The sequence below is a fragment of the Lampetra fluviatilis genome, chromosome 1 (genome assembly GCF_964198595.1).
Source record: "Lampetra fluviatilis chromosome 1, kcLamFluv1.1, whole genome shotgun sequence".
Classification (NCBI taxonomy): Eukaryota; Metazoa; Chordata; class Hyperoartia; order Petromyzontiformes; family Petromyzontidae; genus Lampetra; species Lampetra fluviatilis.
In genome coordinates, this window is record NC_136275.1 from 13,186,517 (window position 1) to 13,205,097 (window position 18,581).

The 18,581-nt window shown below is 44.1% G+C and overlaps 1 protein-coding gene across 2 annotated transcripts; it reads left to right on the forward strand.

The window, feature by feature from the left end:
- The first annotated feature begins 208 nt into the window (after positions 1–208).
- On the forward strand, positions 209–17,782 carry USP37 (ubiquitin specific peptidase 37). 2 transcript variants are annotated; one of them, XM_078857001.1, is made up of 24 exons: positions 209–400; positions 3,575–3,790; positions 5,230–5,395; positions 5,561–5,658; positions 5,747–5,946; positions 6,096–6,173; positions 6,270–6,370; positions 6,547–6,631; positions 6,756–6,914; positions 7,022–7,153; positions 7,245–7,368; positions 7,724–7,923; positions 8,028–8,142; positions 8,240–8,319; positions 8,448–8,612; positions 8,848–8,910; positions 9,907–9,997; positions 10,151–10,526; positions 10,841–11,181; positions 14,547–14,607; positions 15,449–15,564; positions 15,694–15,763; positions 15,882–16,020; positions 16,746–17,782. In XM_078857001.1, exons 2-24 carry the CDS (start codon positions 3,620–3,622, stop codon positions 16,786–16,788), a joined length of 3,174 nt encoding a protein of 1,057 aa, XP_078713127.1. In that variant the 5' UTR covers positions 209–400; positions 3,575–3,619; the 3' UTR covers positions 16,789–17,782. The 2 variants fall into 2 exon arrangements, with proteins under 2 accessions (XP_078713127.1, XP_078713135.1); XM_078857009.1 differs by lacking the exon at positions 6,096–6,173.
- Positions 17,783–18,581: the final 799 nt, after the last annotated feature.

Consider the following 18,581-nt stretch of genomic DNA (forward strand, 5'->3'; position numbering starts at 1 on the left):
TGATGGGCGTGGTAATGGGCGGGGCGATGGGGTGTGTGGGCGGGGCGATGGGGTGTGTGGGCGTGGTGATGGGCGTGGTGATGGGCGTGGCGATGGGGTGTGTGGGCGGGGCGATGGGCGGGGGGGGTCCCACGGCTCCACCGCAGCCTCCGCAGCGCCCCCTGCGGCCGCCACGCGCCGCCCCCTCCCCCCATCCCCCCCTCCCCCCTCCCCCACGTTGCCCGCCTCCCGCTCGCGTCGTTTTAAAACAAACGTCGCAGGTGCGTTGTGATGTTTCGTTCATCTCTACGCGACGTTTGTTGTTGTTGATGTTGTTGTTGATGCTCGTGGGGTGAGGGTGTTGACGAGGAGGCGAGCCGCCCCAGGGAGGAGGAGGCGGAGGCGGCAGTCGCGGCTCGTGGTGAGTGAGAGGCCCCGGGACTCGGGGCCCAGTCTCTCGGCTTCCCGCCATCACGCAAACACGGGGCCGCCCTCCTTCTCGATCTTTCCTCTTCTCTCTCTCTTCTCTCTCTCGCACACAGATCGGCTTCCGCAATGCAATGTCCGTCGCCGACTTGAGTTGCGATTACGCGTCCGTGAACGTCGTTGCTGAATGTGGGGCGGCGAAAGGCGCCTCGGGCCTAGCTACAAAAGCTGCGGGACGAGAGGGAGAGGCCTCGGAGCCCAGGCGGCGTGGGTGAGGTGGTGAGGAGGTGGTGGTGGTGAGATGGTGGTGAGGTGGTGGTGGTGAGGTGGTGGTGGTGAGGTGGTGGTGGTAAGGGGGTGGTGGTGAGGTGGTGGTGGTGAGGTGGTGGTGGTGGTGAGGAGGTGGTGGTGGTGGTGAGGAGGTGGTGAGGTGGTGGTGGTGAGGTGGTGGTGGTGAGATGGTGGTGGTGAGATGGTGGTGGTGAGATGGTGGTGGTGGTGGTGAGGTGGTGGTGGTGGTGAGGAGGTGGTGGTGGTGAGGAGGTGGTGGTGAGGAGGTGGTGGTGAAGAGGTGGTGGTGGTGAAGAGGTGGTGGTGGTGAAGAGGTGGTGGTGGTGAAGAGGTGGTGGTGGTGAAGAGGTGGTGGTGGTGAAGAGGTGGTGGTGGTGAGGAGGTGGTGGTGGTGGTGAGGAGGAGGTGGTGGTGAGAAGGTGGTGGTGGTGAGGAGGTGGTGGTGGTGAGGAGGTGGTGGTGGTGAGGAGGTGGTGGTGGTGAAGAGGTGGTGGTGGTGGTGGTGAGGTGGTGGTGGTGAGGAGGTGGTGGTGGCGAGGGTGGTGGTGAAGAGGTGGTGGTGGTGAAGAGGTGGTGGTGGTGAAGAGGTGGTGGTGGTGAGGAGGTGGTGGTGGTGGTGGTGAGGAGGTGGTGGTGGTGAGGAGGAGGTGGTGGTTGTGGTGGGGTGGTGGTGGTGAGGTGGTGAGGAGGTGGTGGTGGTGAGGTGGTGGTGAGGGTGGTGTTGGTGAGGTGGTGAGGGTGAGGTAGTGGTGGTGGGGGTGAGGTGGTGGTGAGGGTGAGGTAGTGGTGGTGGGGGTGAGGTGGTGGTGGTGGTGAGGTGGTGGTGGTGAGGTTGTGGTGGTGGTGAGGAGGGTGAGGTGGTGATGAGGAGGAGGTGGTGGTGAGGGTGAGGTGGTGGTGGTGGTGGTGAGGTGGTGGTGGTGAGGAGGGTGAGGTGGTGGTGGTGAGGGTGGTGAGGAGGAGGGTGGTGAGTTGGTGGTGGTGAGTTGGTGGTGGTGAGTTGGTGGTGGTGAGGAGGGAAGGGTGCTCTGAGAGTAGTAAGGGGGTAGTCTGTCTCACTGTGAGTGGGGGAGGACGACGACAACTCTTCACTCGGAGTATGAAAGGGGGGAGCGGCGGGAGGCTTCCAAAGAGCGAGCGGGTTTGGAGTTCTCACGGCGAGGGGACTCACCTGAAGGGGTTCTGAGCTGAGACGTTGAATGAATGTTACCTGAGGACCACCTCACTGGAGGGATTTACTGTGAGGGGCACTCCTTGAGTGGTCTCTCATTAAAGGAGACTCAATGGAAGGGCCTGATGGGGGCTCTTGTGACCGAGGGGATTCGTTCCTTGAGAGTGGACTCTGAAGGGAACCATCGGTGGGGACCATCTCTTGAGTGGAGGCTCTTGAATGGAACTTTGACCGAGACTAGATTTGAAGCTTTCGTGATAGCAAGGATTCATACTCTTTGGTTTTTTCGGTAAAGTCACGTAGGTAAAAAAAGAAAACAAATTAAATCACGACGTTTCGGAGGCAACACAAGCTTCTGTCATATACTGGTATATAAGGTCGCGTGTCTCTTGGGACTTCTCTTCACTTGATACAGCAATTTTGCTGTGACGGTTTCACCTGAAGACGGAAGCTTGTGTTGCCTCCGAAACGTCGTGATTTAATTTATTTGTTTTCTTTTTTAACCTACGTGACTTTACCGAAAAAAACAAAGAGTTTGACCGAGACGTCGTTTTGTGTGGGGTGGGGGGGTCTCACCTGAGTTACTGTGTACTCACACTGTGAGCGAACAGAGAGGACTGGCCGAGGATTGACGTTGAGGGGGCCTCACTGGGACTGCGATTTTCTACCTCTCTTATCAGACGTGTCTGGCCTGTGCAGCCGAGGTGACGTACTGTCGTTGTGAAGACTCGGCTTCCTCCGACGATTCACCTTGTAGTTCACTATTTGGATACACGCCATGTATTAATTACTTTTTATTTGGTTGAACATGTAGGCTTTCGCAACCAATATCCATAATATAGGTTTTTTTAGGTCAGATCGCGTAAATATAACGAAACAGGATTCCTCAGCAAATCTGGCGGTCGCCTGATGAAGCTAGTTGTAATTACTGGCGAAACGTCGTACTCTGATTATAAATGTTGTGGATTTTCGCTCCAACACACCGGTGTGCTGTACTCGTAACGAATTGGCATGTTCTGTTTACGTGCGAAACCTTACTAATTGGCTGTCGGATGTATAACTTTTTTTTTACACGTCATTCATTATTGTTATACACCGTGGCAATCCTATTAATACTGTGCACAACACGTCAGTGCTGCTATATACACCATACCATTACTATACACAAGTGCCATGCTCTTATTATTGTACATTGCATGCAAATATTTTAATTACGATTCACTACATTATTATAGGCACCATGCCATTATTACTGTTATCTCTATTAATACTCAGTTCATTAGTTTATGACCAATGGCTTGGGCTGCTGTTCCAAGTTCCATCTGTGCAGGTGGATATGCTGGGTCTATTACGCAACGTTAAATAATTCTGAAAGCTACAATATTTGTGCCTTTACGCCTCTCGATCTGAGGGCAGCACACAAGTGTATTTTGGGTTAGTTGTTAATTGCCAGTGGCGTTTGCATTTGGCAAGATTAGACCTTCTCTGTTAACATCACGGTAAAACTACATGACAGCAATATATTGTACACCTTTAAAAACTGTTTTTGAGAGCTATTTTCCCAAGCAAGCCACTCTCATTTGTGATCTGTCATGCAAGCTATACATCCAGTTAATTATACAACACATCCAGCAGGAAATGTAGACCAAAAAATATTCAATTATGTACGAAACATAACTGTAATTTCTTATTTTTTGTGTTGTCTAGATTCAAACACATTGGAGATAGCAGGCCGGTGAGATTGCTGTCAAGATGGGACCCAGCGTGTCTGGTGAGATCAGCGTGGCTGGCGAGATCAGAATCTTCACTGAACAGACTGGAATGACCAAGTGGAAGGATGGCGTTGTCGAGGTCGTGGAGAAGGATACTAAGTCCACCCTTGTCGTCCGTTTCAAGGCCGGAGGTCCCACTAAAACGTTTACGGTACGTTAATGGTCATGTACAAGTATATATCTAAAAAGAGACAAAACACCTGTTAGTGCAGTCATTGTTTTAACTATGTAAATGTGCCACTGAATTTGTAACACTGGATTTGTACTTTTGTAGTGCGTGAATTAGACGCAGACTTGTACTTGGAGGCAACACTTTTATTTAACATAACGGGTAACTCTTACAGGATAATAACATAGGGTGGTGACCACCACGGCTAACTACACTAATACTGACAAGACTATTCTATAACCGGACCCGGACAGCCAACGGGCTGCCTGGTCCACACGTGGAGACCGAGGATCGAGGACGGCGACTTAATTCCCAGGGCTGAACCCCGGTCCCTCTCGGGACCCCGCTTATATCTCCCCTGGCCTGGCTGGCTCCGCCCCTGGCCACGCCTCCCTTTCAGAACCCTCGTGGGGACTCTGGATCCCATCACGTGATCCTCTCACCCCCTACTGGGGCCCCCCTGCCCCCTCTCGTCCGGTCACGTCCCCCCCCCCGGGTTCACCTCGCGGTCACGTCCTAGTGCGACCCCCCTTCACAGCGACACTCGTGCTCCGCCCCTACAGTACCACCCCACACACGGCACTGTCTCTGCACCGTGGTGGCCCCCTTGAGGCCACCACACTTTTATGCAGGTGTCATGAAATAGAATCGGTCACATAGCAGCATAGCGCTGGCTGCTGGCAGGGAAGGGGATCTGCAGCTACAACAGCCCTGACTGACAGCAGGTCACGTTATATACCAGAGAGGGATGTAGGGGAAACGTTACGGAAGGGACACATCGAGAACCCGCTAGTAGCTTCCAGAAGGGGGGCGTGGCCGGCACGGAGCCGGTCCACGCTGACAGTATAAGTGGGACCCCGGGAGGGGACCTCGGGGCTGTCATTTGGAGTGGGATCCCGTCGAGCTGCTGGAGTCTTCACCGTCGTCTACGTCTTCACAGTCTCGGCGTCACCAGTCAGGCAGTCTGCCAGCTGTCCTGACTGGGAACCGTAGTTACCAAGTGTGAACTATTAAGGCCATTTAATAAACAGAGTGCCTCCTACTCTTCGGACTGTTTTTTTAACTTTTATTTACAAGGTAAATCCCACTGAACTATTTGCTTTTTTTCTGAGGCAACCTGGCCGCACATGAACGCTCATCAAATACGCTTAACATATGTGGTAATTTCTAGTAGCCAAATAATTTCAAGGCATGTTCCGAAATGTGGAGTGAAAAACTGGAGGACTCGGAGAAAAATCCACACAACTACGGGGAGAATATGCAAACTCCAAATATACAGGTGTCAAGAGTTGTGATCGAACCCTCGACTTCCTGCATACCAAGCGAGGGAGATAATATCTCGCCACTGTGGAGCAAGTACATATGTTGTGGAAATAATTGTTTTTTTTTTGTGTGGTGAATGTTGGATTGTGTGTACGCAGCTCACAGAGAATGTAAAGTCTGTGCGAGTGTCCGATCATAAGGAACACAGCCGCATCATGATTACTCTGCTGGATTCGAGCAACATCACAGTGCAGTATGCCATGCTGGGTCAAGTTCAGTGGCTCAGTCAGTACCTGAAGGATGTGGAGAAAAATCCAAACCGAGGTATGGGGTTTTTTATGGAACCTGAAAGTAGTAGAACACTTACCAACAATTAGCTGCTGTCTTGTTATTTAAATTGGAGACTGTTTACTTCAATTTAATTTATTGAAAAAGTTTATTACATTAATGTACCCTGTGGCCTTTTTCACATTTCCTTTAAAACCACAGATGGAAAGAGTATCTCAGGATCTAGTCCTTTAAGTGGTGTTTTGGGGAAGAGGACTTCTCAGCGAGACGCCAAGCGTCATTATGACACTGAAAATCGGGTGAGTTAATGTCTCCATTTCACTTTCAGTTGCTTTAATTCACAATATAGCAGTGTTTGCTAAAACGCTACACTTGTTCTGTCTCTAGACTCCAAATAAGCGCCCTACTGCAGAAGGGTCAGCAGAGACCCCTGTGAAAAGAACACAGGGCCCCCCGGGTCGAACGCCAAGGGTGCAGCACCTCTCGGGATCCCAAGGAAATGTGCAAGGTAGCAAGGGACTCCCGTCTTTGTCTCCCAACAACACGGCGACCTCGTCAACAGCCAGAGCCAGCCTGAGTGAGCCCAGGTATCATATGCACTCTCGCGATTCACCACGTGTACACTTTGTTTATCATAATTGCACATTTTTTAATATGCATTATTTGTTTTTAATCTTCATTTTACGTAGGGGTTTCTTAAAGTTAATATGCATAACCTTCTAAAATTATGTTTTAGAAATGACAAACGGAAGAGAACTTTAACACCAGAGGAAGAAATCACTAATGATTACCCAAAGGAGAATGACTCTTCCAGGCAAGCATTGATCTTTATTTTGGATCATTCAACGTGTTTTAGTATCTTGTGTGTTTTTAACAAATTAACCTATCACAATCTATTCTTATGTCAAAGGTGTCCTAATTTGATGCCGAGTAACTCCAGACCCTGTGGGGAACAGCAAGCAAAGAGGTTATTTCCTTCTCATGCAAAACAGGAAGATGTAAAAAGCAAAGGTATGTAACTTTAATAACATTAATTAAAAAGTGATTTTGAAAATGTTGTTGATTATATTCTTGTGGTTTACACTTTGGGTAAATAATACATTTCTTTGTGCTTTAAACATTTTAATTTTGAAAATCAAGATGGAAACGATAGGGACAAGGTAATAAATGATTATTTATGTTTTTAGGTGTGATGCCTCTGCAAACTACCACATCTTTTTACGGCCAGACTGGGACCAGGGAATTCTCTTCTCCTAGTCCTTTTTCTGAGAGGTACAGTTGCATTTTTATTACGTGATTTCATCATACATAGCTGAATAACCTGGATTGATTGTTTCAACATCTAATGTAATTTGTACTCATGGAATGTTTTACTTATTGATTGTTGATTGAACAGGTCATGCTTAGGATCACAGTTTCCTGCTGCAAAAAGGTCCCTGGGTTTGGTAACTCCACATACTGCCACAGCCTGCAAGAAGATTAAGTCTACTTCTGATTTTGTAGGCTGGAACAAGAGCAAGCCATTCTTGTCTACTCAGCAACCACAACTGCAAGGGCAAGTATTTAACTTTATATTAAGGTATGCAGATTTTGGTTTGAATATGTATGTATTTGCTGTGATGTGTGTATGTGTGTTTTAATTGTTAATATTATTTCCAAAAGATTCTCCAACCTGGGCAATACGTGCTACATGAATGCCATCCTGCAGTCCCTCTTTGCCCTGCATTCCTTTACCTCGGACATGTTAAGGCAGGGCATCCCATGGAACCGAGTCCCTCCAAACTCTCTACTGAGGCAAGTTTTATATTTTACATTATGTGCTCACAGGTCGATCCCAACAGTGAATGTTAGAACCCCATTTGTGAACCTGATTCAATTTCTGTAGGCGACTGGCTCACCTTTTGAGCAAGAAAGATGTGTGTACTATGGATTACAAGAAGGAGCTGCTGAAGAGAGTAAAAACCGCCATATCTGCTTCTGCTGAGCGATTTTCTGGATATGCCCAAAATGTGAGTTTTGCTTCCCTGCTTTTGTTTTTGGGATTAGAAAGATTGGTACATTATAAGGTCATTGGATTACAGTGCAACTAACCTGTCGTGAATATAAATCTACAAGTGCCTATTGTGCTCTATTAACACTACTATCAAACGCAAGCAAGATATCAATCACACTGGTTATCTGGTAATCACAATTTTTAAAACGTTACTTTTAAAAATGATTAGGCTACACAGACCAGGGTCATTATAAACTGGTCGTGTGATGTTGGAATGAATAATGGAAATAAATGGCAAAGTGTTCATGTGCAGTAGAGACATACATCTGAATTTGGTTTGTAAGGATTTTATCTGTATTCTATGCTCTCAGGATGCGCACGAGTTTCTGAGCCAGTGCCTAGACCAGCTAAAGGAGGATGTAGAACGACTAAACAAGAAATGGCGTCTGGAGCCTGCGCAGGGCGAGTCTCCCAAGCCCAGTCAGACAGACAGTGCATCGGACATGCCCTACACCTGCCCTGTTGCTGCAAATATGGAGTTCGAAGTTCTGCATACCATCACCTGCCGTGTGTCAGTATCCTTTCACTCAGTGTGGTACACTTTGGCAATTCATATTTTTTCTATGCTTCTCTTTTGCCAAATACATTTACCCTAATGCATGTTGGTGTTGCCAGGTGTGGAGAGGTGGTGAAGAAAAAGGAGCAATTTAATGACCTCTCCATTGATCTCCCGCGAAAAAAATCTGACACCGCCTGGTCCATCCAAGACTCCCTCGACCTCTTCTTGAGGGTACAAAGCATTATTCACTCCTTTCTATATTCTAGTCTTGGGCAACAATCACAACACTAATACACAGTGAAATGCTTCTCGAATTGTTTGTTTTTAGGCTGAAGAAGTAGAGTATGCATGCGAGAAGTGCGAAAGCAGGAATGCGACTGTAACACACAAGTTCATTAAGCTACCAAGGTAAGTGATTAACAAATACAACAGGTGCAATTTTGATTAATTCGAGTGGCCTTTACATGCTATGTATCTTAATTTGGATGGCAATGCTCATACCTGGAGATGCGCCTTAACTATTCTTGTTTGTGCAGGGTCCTGATCCTGCACTTGAAGCGCTACAGCTTCGACGTGCAGTTGGCCGTTAACAACAAAGTGGGACAGCAAGTGATCATCCCCCTGTACCTGACGCTGCAGGCCCACTGCGTAGAGGGTACACGCTCAGCCCTGTCACTGCGCTCCAGCAAACACACGCATGGGTAATGGATGCTTCCACACATGTTGCCATGTATAAGACAATATGCGGGTTGTGGCATGCAGAAACCACATTATCCCTCCAGCTGTGCAAATATAAATAAAGATATTAATTGGATATTTTTCGGAACACTAATTAGTATTAATTTACCAAAAGAAGACTCAATCGTATCAAGTTTTTTCCAAGAATGGTCTTTTGATAATTTGACCCAAATCGTATCTATTATTATTTTTCAACAGAAACATGCAGCCTTTACGAAGTTCCCAGTCCATGAATGCTCCTTCTACATCATCAAACAGAAAGTAAGCATGTGAATTTTAACAATATATGCTTGGCTTTATTTTATAACGTTGCCTATGACCAAATCACCCGGAATATGCCCGATTTGAAGCGAAGCAGAATTGAGCCTGGATAGTAATAGAATGGGTGACCACCCTGTACAAACTGGTTGTCATAGGGCTTACAGAGGTCAGTGCAGTGATCAGCAATATTGATTGTACTGTACATCTATGATCTCTAACTTGAAGCCACAGTTATGCCATTGATAAAGTTATCCAGGCTCTCGCAAATGAAGGCCTACATCGAAATAAACAGCTACACTGATATTGCGTACATAAAATACATATTACAACACCTTTCCAAAAGTTATGCACAGTGATTTTAGATGTTTCCCCAAAAATGTAACTTGAGAAAGAGGTGCAAATGTAAATGGAGAAAATAAGAACTCTCAGATTTAATGGTGATATAGTAACACTACCAATAGAAATTGATCATTGAAGAACTTAATAATGAAGACTGTAAAATTGGGCTCAAGATAAGTGAACAAATGTCAGGCACAAGTTAGCTGAACAAATAAATATATATATGGAGGGACACAACTGGAAAACACGTTAAACTATACAACAAGGGCATTTGTTGAATGTTGACTGGGATAAAATTATTAGATAAGTAGTGGTGAACAAAAATAGTTTGGAGTGCTTTTGGAAGAAAAGAAACATTTCTGCCTGTGACATTTGATCATTTACGAAGATTGAAACAAAATCTTGCTTTGAATATACTGAGAGGAAGAAAGAGAGAAACACATGAATGAGAGAACAGGCAAGTTTAGATAAGTAAGTCTACTTGGGAAATGTTGCTCGAAGGACTTTGATGGTTAATCAACTAATAGTCATGGAATAAGGTCATGTGTAGGAGCTACATGGATCGAAAACCTGAGAGATAGTGATGGCTTAATGAGGCCTTCATCCAACTGGACAGATCACAGATAATGGATTTCCTATTGAATTTCTAAATTTCAGGCGTTACACTTTCAAGCCACGTGTCCTGTCCATATCGGAGTCTGATACTGATGAAGATCAGCTGAAACGTGCCCTGAACTTGAGTAAACAGGTGCGGTATTTTTTTTGCATTTATTATTTGTTGGTTTTACTTAACTTGTGTTCTGTACGTTTTAAATTGTATATTTGCTGTTGACATGACATGCATAACATTACAAATATAAAGACACCTTGAAGCTAAATGCATGAGGGTTTTCTACTGCAGGTGGTGGAAACCAACAGATTTACTGGTTGTGATGGGACATGTGAAGATGAAATGTTAGCTACTGTGATGGCAATCAGCCAGGATGAGAGTGGCCAGCAGGCTATTTCCATGCTGAAGGACTCGGAAGTTGATCACTTAGGGTTGCATGCTTCCAACAAGCATGATAACGAGGATGAGCAGATGCACAGCGATTTGGAGGCCCGAGACAATACACAAGTCAATGAGGACCTCCTAATGCAGATGTGTGACCAGGAGCCGAGTAATAGCAGTCCAGACACTGGCTTCTGTGATGAGGTGGACTTCCCGGATGTCGCTGAGGTGCAGGAGGTGGAGTCGGAACCATGCTCTGAAGTTGCAGGACATGTTGAGGAACCAGGTATGGCTGGATGACATCACATGGGAAGTTGTCCAATGACGATATATGTATGTTGAACGTCTTTTCACACCATATGCAATGAACCGTGCGAATCGGAGGTGCGGGGGAAGCACGGCAAACTAAACACAAAAGCAGCCATTCATAACAATACACCTCAAGGTAGAACCCAAAGTATATTTACAAATAACAGCTCTCATTACGATTGACATTTAAGTGCATTGATGAGGGTATGACAATATTGAATTTCTATGTTTTGAATAGCGTATGTGAATTTAGATGTGCACCATCCATGGGTTTTTCCATCTGTCCCTCAGTGTACAGTAGCATAATTGTACCAACCGAGAACTGGGAAGAAGATGACATCCCAGTATGGTCCAAAATGGATATTGTACCCAAGAAGGAAGATGATTATGCCGGGAAGAAGGAAGAAGGTGCTGAGAAGAATGAGCAGAAGGCAAGTGGGGATGAAGACAAGGAGAACCGTACCCCAGTAAAAGAAGCAGCTGTGATGGTGACCTCACCCCTGGCAGGACCCTTAACGGAGGGTGATTTGCAGGCTGAGCCAGAGCCAGACTGGATGGATCAGTACAGCCTGGATCGCGAGAGGGAGGAGCGAGAGCTGCAGGAGGCCCTTGCACAGAGTCTCCGAGATCAGGTTGGAACACTGTACCTCGCTATATTTAGCTATACAAGCAGTGACTTGTAAGCTTTGGAATTGCCGTAAACATGACATCAATTGTAAATTGGAATTTATCTTCAAGTGTAATAAGGAATGCTATGTTATTAGTTTAGTGGACAACATGGAGCAACATGAACTATGTACATGTCAATTATGAGTCCTGGAAAGGCTGTCTCATGACCACCTTGAAGAAGAATCTCGTGTTGGGATGTTATTATGAATTTATGTTCATTTTATAGTTTTTGCTTTTTCCAGATTGCATTCCAACGAGAACCTATGGACAGAAATGTGCTGAAGTTTCGTTCAACATTATCCCTTTTATATCACTAAATGTCTCATTGTAAAACTTGTTATATCCGTTGACTCACTAATCGCCTCACCATAGAAAATTACGGTCTTTTTTTTTTACTTAAAAAAATCCGAATGGCCAAAGTTTAAAAGGGCCCATACAGAAACAACTCAAGAAGCGATACATGTTTTGATTTAAACAATTTTAAAATATATTTGCAGGCACACATCCTGAAACACAACCACTTACAAATCGCTCCTATACAATTCCAGCAGCAAAAAACAATACAAATCATTCCAGGTCCACGTAGTACCAAAATAAAAATATGGCATTGGATGTGTATTGAGTAATCAAAGTTAATGGGAAACAATAAAAACCAGTGAAAAGAAACAACGGTATTGCATTAGGAGAACATGCATTAAAAACAAGTTTGAAAGATATTAAAAGAGTGGAGATTTAGGAATTATTGCTAACGGTATTGAACACAACGTAGGCCTCGGCAAGGTAAGGTAAAAGGTAAAAACAACAAGCCTACCTTTACCCTACCTTTACCCTTACCCCATACAAATTACCCGATTACAGGGTAATTACTGGGGGTACTACACATGAAAAAGGTTTATAACGGTAAATGCTATGTAGAGCGCTTTATACATATAGAATACTCTCGATTCCAATTTTACACGCTTTCTTTGAACTCACTATGTTGTTGTCGTATCCTCAAATCTTGTAACTCAATTTTAACCCACTTCCCAATGTGGTATCGACTGCAAACTTGGTATACTTATGTCATACTGTTGACAACACTATATTTTATCATAAAAAATGAAAAAAATATGTTTTTAAACATTATTTTTTATATGTTTATGTTTCGGCTTGGGTCTAATTGTCCACGCTCAACTGACGTTGGCTGTAATTGGCCACAGCCCCTTACGTTATGGCAAGCTTCGGGGCCACTTCCTGGAGTCGTGGAATTCTGCCATTAATCGTACATTTCATAAAAGCGTGTTTTTAAAAGTTTTTAAAAAATATATTACTTATTAAATGGAGGCCACGGACTGTGCCACGGAGCTTTTAGCGGTAAACAAGGTACCGTATTTACCGGGTAATACTTCGCGCTACCTTTACCCTACCGAATAATTCTTCCGAGCTACCTTTACCCTACCCTTTACCTTACCCCTTGGCATGTCAATACCTTTACCCTTTTACCCGGTAAAAAGGGTAAATTACCTTACCTTGCCGAGGCCTAACACAACGTAAGTAAACAAAACTAAAAATGTACTGAAGAGAAGTCAAATGTATAATGATTGTGTTGCCAATATCCACGAGCGTTGGGCAATCTGTCAATCTGTCTAGTAGACTGGCGCCAAATGTGATACCGACCCACTTTGTTCTATTGATATGGCATAATGTTAACACATTTCCACTTGCAACTAAACGAGCAATGCATTGTCCTGTCAGAGGGTGGCAGTATAAGATTGTGATCTGTTCCTAAATTCACTTAAATATACCTCTTTATTCACTCGATAGAGGTAAACATTTTAACCAAATTTGCATTCTGTTACATCCCGTCCTGTAACTATGACAAGTTGAACTATTGCCCCATGCCGTCGCATTACAGACAAGTAAAAGTCAAAAAAGCAGCGGAGAGTGGAAAGAAAGCTAAAAAAAACAGGCATGCACTATGGCTGTATTTATACCCCAATCCAGATGAGACAGTGGGCAGGAAACACGAGGGAATACTGTAGGCTGATGTGCAAACACATTCCTGCGGAGGGAGCTGGTAGGAACGTTGGGTTGCTCAGTCAATGGCCAGGGTCAACGGCGGCGTGGTATATTCCGCAAATATGGCCGACTGTGAGGGCGGGCACAAGCCGGCGTGAGTAGGTTAAACGTTGAGTTTAATAAGGGCACCACGAGGTGACCAGCCCCACCCAGCCCCACCCAGCCCCACCCCTCCCCACCACCCCCTCCCCACCCAGCCCCTCCCCACCCAGCCCCTCCCTGCACGACGGACACAATAATCCCCTGTGGTCTGGTGTAACCAGGAGGTTCCTACCAGTATAAAGCATGTAGGTCCATATGTGCAGGAGTGTAAATCATTGTTCTGGGCCCAGGGGCTCTATTCCCATCTCATCAGACATTTTCCTATCCCACGAGCTTCTAAATCCTTGATCGTCCGTTACCATAAGCATCATTTCCATTCTTGCCCATTTATGTTTGTATGTTAATTCGCATTCCTGCATGTGCCCTGTTGTAATGTCACTCATCTGCATTTTACACACCTTGTAATGATGACTAGGCTTAAAATATCAACTCATTTGAAAAACCCACTTTAGTCAGATAGCTACCTCGATTCAACCCAGAATGTCATTGATGCTGGCTCGGTGCTCTCATCCCCGAAGCCACCTGGCAACCTATAAAATGCTTGCATTATATTTTCAATGTGTTTATTTGCACCATGCAATGAGATAAATACATTTACAGTTGTAATGAGTGCATCGATCCGCATTAGAACAGCCTCTAAATTAACATCACAGAACTACTTCTGGCATCTCTTCAATTATTTATTGTCCACACCTGGTGCATTTCACTTTCTCACTTAGAGATGTTCTCTCGTATGTATCTCTATTAAATCAATCGATTGTTTTTATCTTCAGAGCTGGAAATTTCAGTAAAACATTTTTTTTAACATGATGGTTTTTTGTGCCTGTGTTGAGGCCATCAACTCACTGGTTTAATCAAGAAGTGGTTTGCCCATATTTGAACACATGATCTCAATGGTTCCTGGTCAGTGCTCTGGCATTGCATTCATTCTTTAAGCCACCCAGCCAGCTCATAATTTCCTTATTTAAGAAATGTTTGTGATGTCTTAACAAACAAAGGCATATGACCCTGTGTAGCACATTGGGGAGTTTCATTAAACTGTGTGATCCACCAGTCATTACCTCAAAAATACTGGTTATTTGTTGTGCTGTTCATATTATTTTCTGACATGCATGCATGCATCAATACCAATTATATGTTTGAATAAAAACATTTTTGGGACTTTCAGGAAGCCAGGGAACAAAGAGAAGAAGACGAACTTAAAAGAGCTACAGAATTGAGTCTACAAGGTAACGGTGACCCATCCATCAAGACAGAATAACATTTTTTTTTTTTGAAAAATCCACATTACGCCTGTTGTGTTCAAATGCTGCGTTTCCACGACTGGGAACCAGGCTCAACCACCCAATAATACTGCATTTGCACTTCAAGATCAGCACAGGCAGGTTCCAAGTTCCCACTTTGAGCCACGAGGACCTCTATGGACTTGGGACTTTCACCCACCTTCTCCCTAACACCCTTCAGAGCTGGAGTTGAGGTTTGGGAAGCAATCTTTAAATATTTTTCAAACTAACTTTTTCATAGGTTAGGCCACCCTGTTCCTGTAAATTGCCAGTTTGGTAAACTACTCATTCAATTTCATTCCCATCGCCCCCTTAGCTCTTAAGACTGCTGCATTTATTCCTATCCTGAAAAATCCCACACTTAGATCGCACCATCATGACACTGATGTTACTGGTTCCATGTTCAACCCGTGTAAAAGCTCCTGGTTAGTAGGGTAGGGCTGTCTTTGTAATGTGGACTGAAGCTATGAGCCAGCTCACAAATCTTGGGCAGACATAAGCAAACCTGCATCCCATCGTTTAGTGCTGGGGTGTGTGTACATTTAAATAATTAACAGCACTTTGCTAATCCACTGCTGGTTGAAAGTCAAGGTTGTTTGACCATACTTATACGTTTGTAATTGTGAGTTCATGAAAGGTTGTTGCAGAGGTCAGGACTGCTTCAAGTAGCACTATTTACTGATACTGGCTAAAGAAAAAAAAGTGTGCTCACCGTTGCCTCCATTCCACTGGGGATGCATAGGCTTTCACGATAACTTCTGTATCAATGTCACACCACAATCGACAGAGTTTCAGCACAGCCTGGCAGAGGTGATGGGCTCCGATGACGATTCTGGGAACGAGGGTAGCGTGGAGCTGGAGCGCAGTGATGCTGAGGCTCTCGAACTCAAGTGTAATGCTGAGGTAAACACTCACTTGCAGTATCGCATTAACATGAAAAAATGATGGCACAGCCACCCAGCAAAGGCCACTTCGTCATGTATGTCATTGTTAGTATTCTCTAAGGTGACAGTAATTTCTTTTCTTCAACAGACTGGTGACTTGCCCCATTCATTTCAATTACTCAGTGTTGTCAGCCACATCGGCAGTGATTCCTCTGCAGGTAATGCTCATGTATTTGTACTTGCAAGTGTATTCGCCTGTAAACAGCATTTTCAAGATCTTTTTTTTGTCTATCAGCAGATAGGCTTGTTTAAACTTGTGTGTGTAATCCGTTTCAGGACACTACATTAGTGACACGTTCGATGTAAAAAAGCAAAGCTGGTTCACCTATGATGACACGGATGTAACTCGCACATCTGAGGCAACCGTGCGTGACACACGGGAAAGGAGTGGATACATCTTCTTCTACATCCACAAGTGAGCAGTGCACTATATCAATTGCGCTCATTTAAAAATGAGTTTGAGTTTTGGGCTCATGTGGTTGAACTTGGACAAAAACATTAAATATGAACCTTCTGGAAAAATGTCCATGCCTTGTTTAACCTGAAATACTCATTTGTTTTGCATTTAATGTGTAGCCTTGCAATTCTAAAAGGTCCCTTTAACATACTCTTGGGTTCTTTCGGTAAAGTCACGTAGGTAGAAAAATTAAATAAAAAATAATATCACGCCGTTTCGCAACACAAGCGGTCGTCCTCAGGCGGGGAAAAATAATCCACAAGCGGTCGTCCTCAGGCGGAAAAAAATAATCCAGCAGTGGAACTACTGACCCAGGAAGAACACAGCGAGAGAGCTGGAACAACACAGCGAGAGAGAGAGCTGTAACAGCTCTCTCTCTCGCTGTGTTCTTCATGGTTCAGCAGTTTGTCGTGATATATATATATATTTTTACCTACGTGACTTTACCGAACGTACCAAAGATTATAGATTCCTGCGACACGAAAGCTTCAAATCAAGATAGGTCCCTTTAAACTAGAAAGTAAATATCCTGAAGTCTAGATAATTAAATCAAAAGTGTGGGACAGGGCATATATAGGTGGTATACTGAAAAGTTTGTATGCATTTAAATCTTAAATTAATCATGTTTAAAAAATGTTGAATGCAAGCTGTGTAAAAAGGGACTCGTCTATTTATGTTTGCAGAGAGATCCTGGAGCAACTTTTGGAAAGCGATGGCATGGTTTAAAAGATTCATCTGCTCCCATCACGATTGTTGGATGCCTGAGCGCAGCTGCAGAACACTGCCTTACGAACGCACTTCACTTGCCAGTCCTTTTTTATATTGTCACAATGGTAATCTATTGTTTACTGATGTTCAGAAGTCGGTTTCAAATTTGTTAATACAGTACATTCACTTGAACACAACAATAATTCTTCCACATAACTAAATTGCTTACATATTCTGTTGTTCTTTCGGTAAAGTCACGTAGATAGAAAAAAATAACAATGAAATAAAAATTGTAATGAAAATAAAGTGAATAAAAAATATATCACGACGTTTCGATCGTTTTAAATCGCAACAATCGTCATCCTGATGACGATTGTTGCGATTTAAAACGTGATTTTTTTATTCTTTTTTATTCACTTGACATTTTACATTTTTTATTGTAATTTTTCTATCTACGTGACTTTACCGAAAGAAGCATAGAATTTGAATTGCTGCAGTCACGAAAGTTTTAAGTCAATTTTAATTGCTTACATTTTTGTGGTTGTCTTGTACATGTTTGAAACTATGCCGCTGCAGATTTCATTGACTTTACATAAATAAGCCAACTACATTTTGGCTCCGAATTGCATGTTCACAAAAAATGTTTGGCTGGTGCTAGTTTTCAGGAACATTTCGTTTTCCATATTTAATTTGTATTTTTCATTTGCTGTGGATTTGTTAAATTAATAAAACCATGTTTCTTGCCGTTATCATAATTCCATGTATATAAATGGCGTTCATTTGAAAACAACCGTAAGGCCTGTGCAGGTCAGATTTCGAGATGAAGTGGTTTCATTTAAAATGTCGGCATATGTTGCCTTGATCCAACTTGTTTTAAAATGTACATAAACCAAGTAACACCACAGTCCAGGTGTGCAACATTGTTTCGGCAGTTAAATGTAAACTTTGGCAGGTGTAAAATGCTTTCCTTTGCTGTGAAAAATAAAATGAACATTGACATTGTAAATAAAAATACCAGGCTTAAAATACATATTTTTAAGACATTTATACATTATTTAGTGCATTTCACTTCTTTGGCACTGTACGTAGCCAATTGTGTGCTAATTGGAGGTGCGGAAATCCTGCAACAACACGGTGCGGTGAAAGCGCTACCGCTTGGCCTTACCACTGCCACACATTAACGCTTGCATGCGGCGAACCCATGCCGCCTGTGGCAATAACCAGCCTGTGATGGGAGTCCGTTGCTCGGTTATCACATCGTCATTTTTTTCTCGACATCCCTTTTGTGGGTTGGTGAAATGAGCACCGCTTAGTGGGAAATAACCAGTGTTTTTTCTTGGATTGAACTGATTCGGCCATGGTCGCATACATTCTCGCCTCTGGTTCAGGACCGCCAACGGAGTATTATCAGTCGGTGCTTGTTATCGGATAGGGATAGTCCGACCGACATGCTTACAGTAGCTGTTTCGTATTGCCTGTGTGACATTGAGCACTGAGGGCGTTCACGCCACAAGAGGTCACGCCTTGAATGTCATTGCCACAACTGCGTTCCAGTGTGGAATGAATGTTACACATCCGTTCCAAATGGCCTGTCAAATGCACTTTACACTAAATGCCGAGTTTGTGCGTCGTGATTTTTTTAAATATTACAGTACAGTACACCGCATTCCTTTGTTTATGTATTTGTTATAACACGCCGGCTCGATTCTATCCCCCGGCGAGCAGGTAAAACGATGAGCACATTTTCATAAACCGCAGTTTGGTCCATTGGAATGTGGCGTGCGGTGGGGTAAAGTGTGAGTATTCTCTCC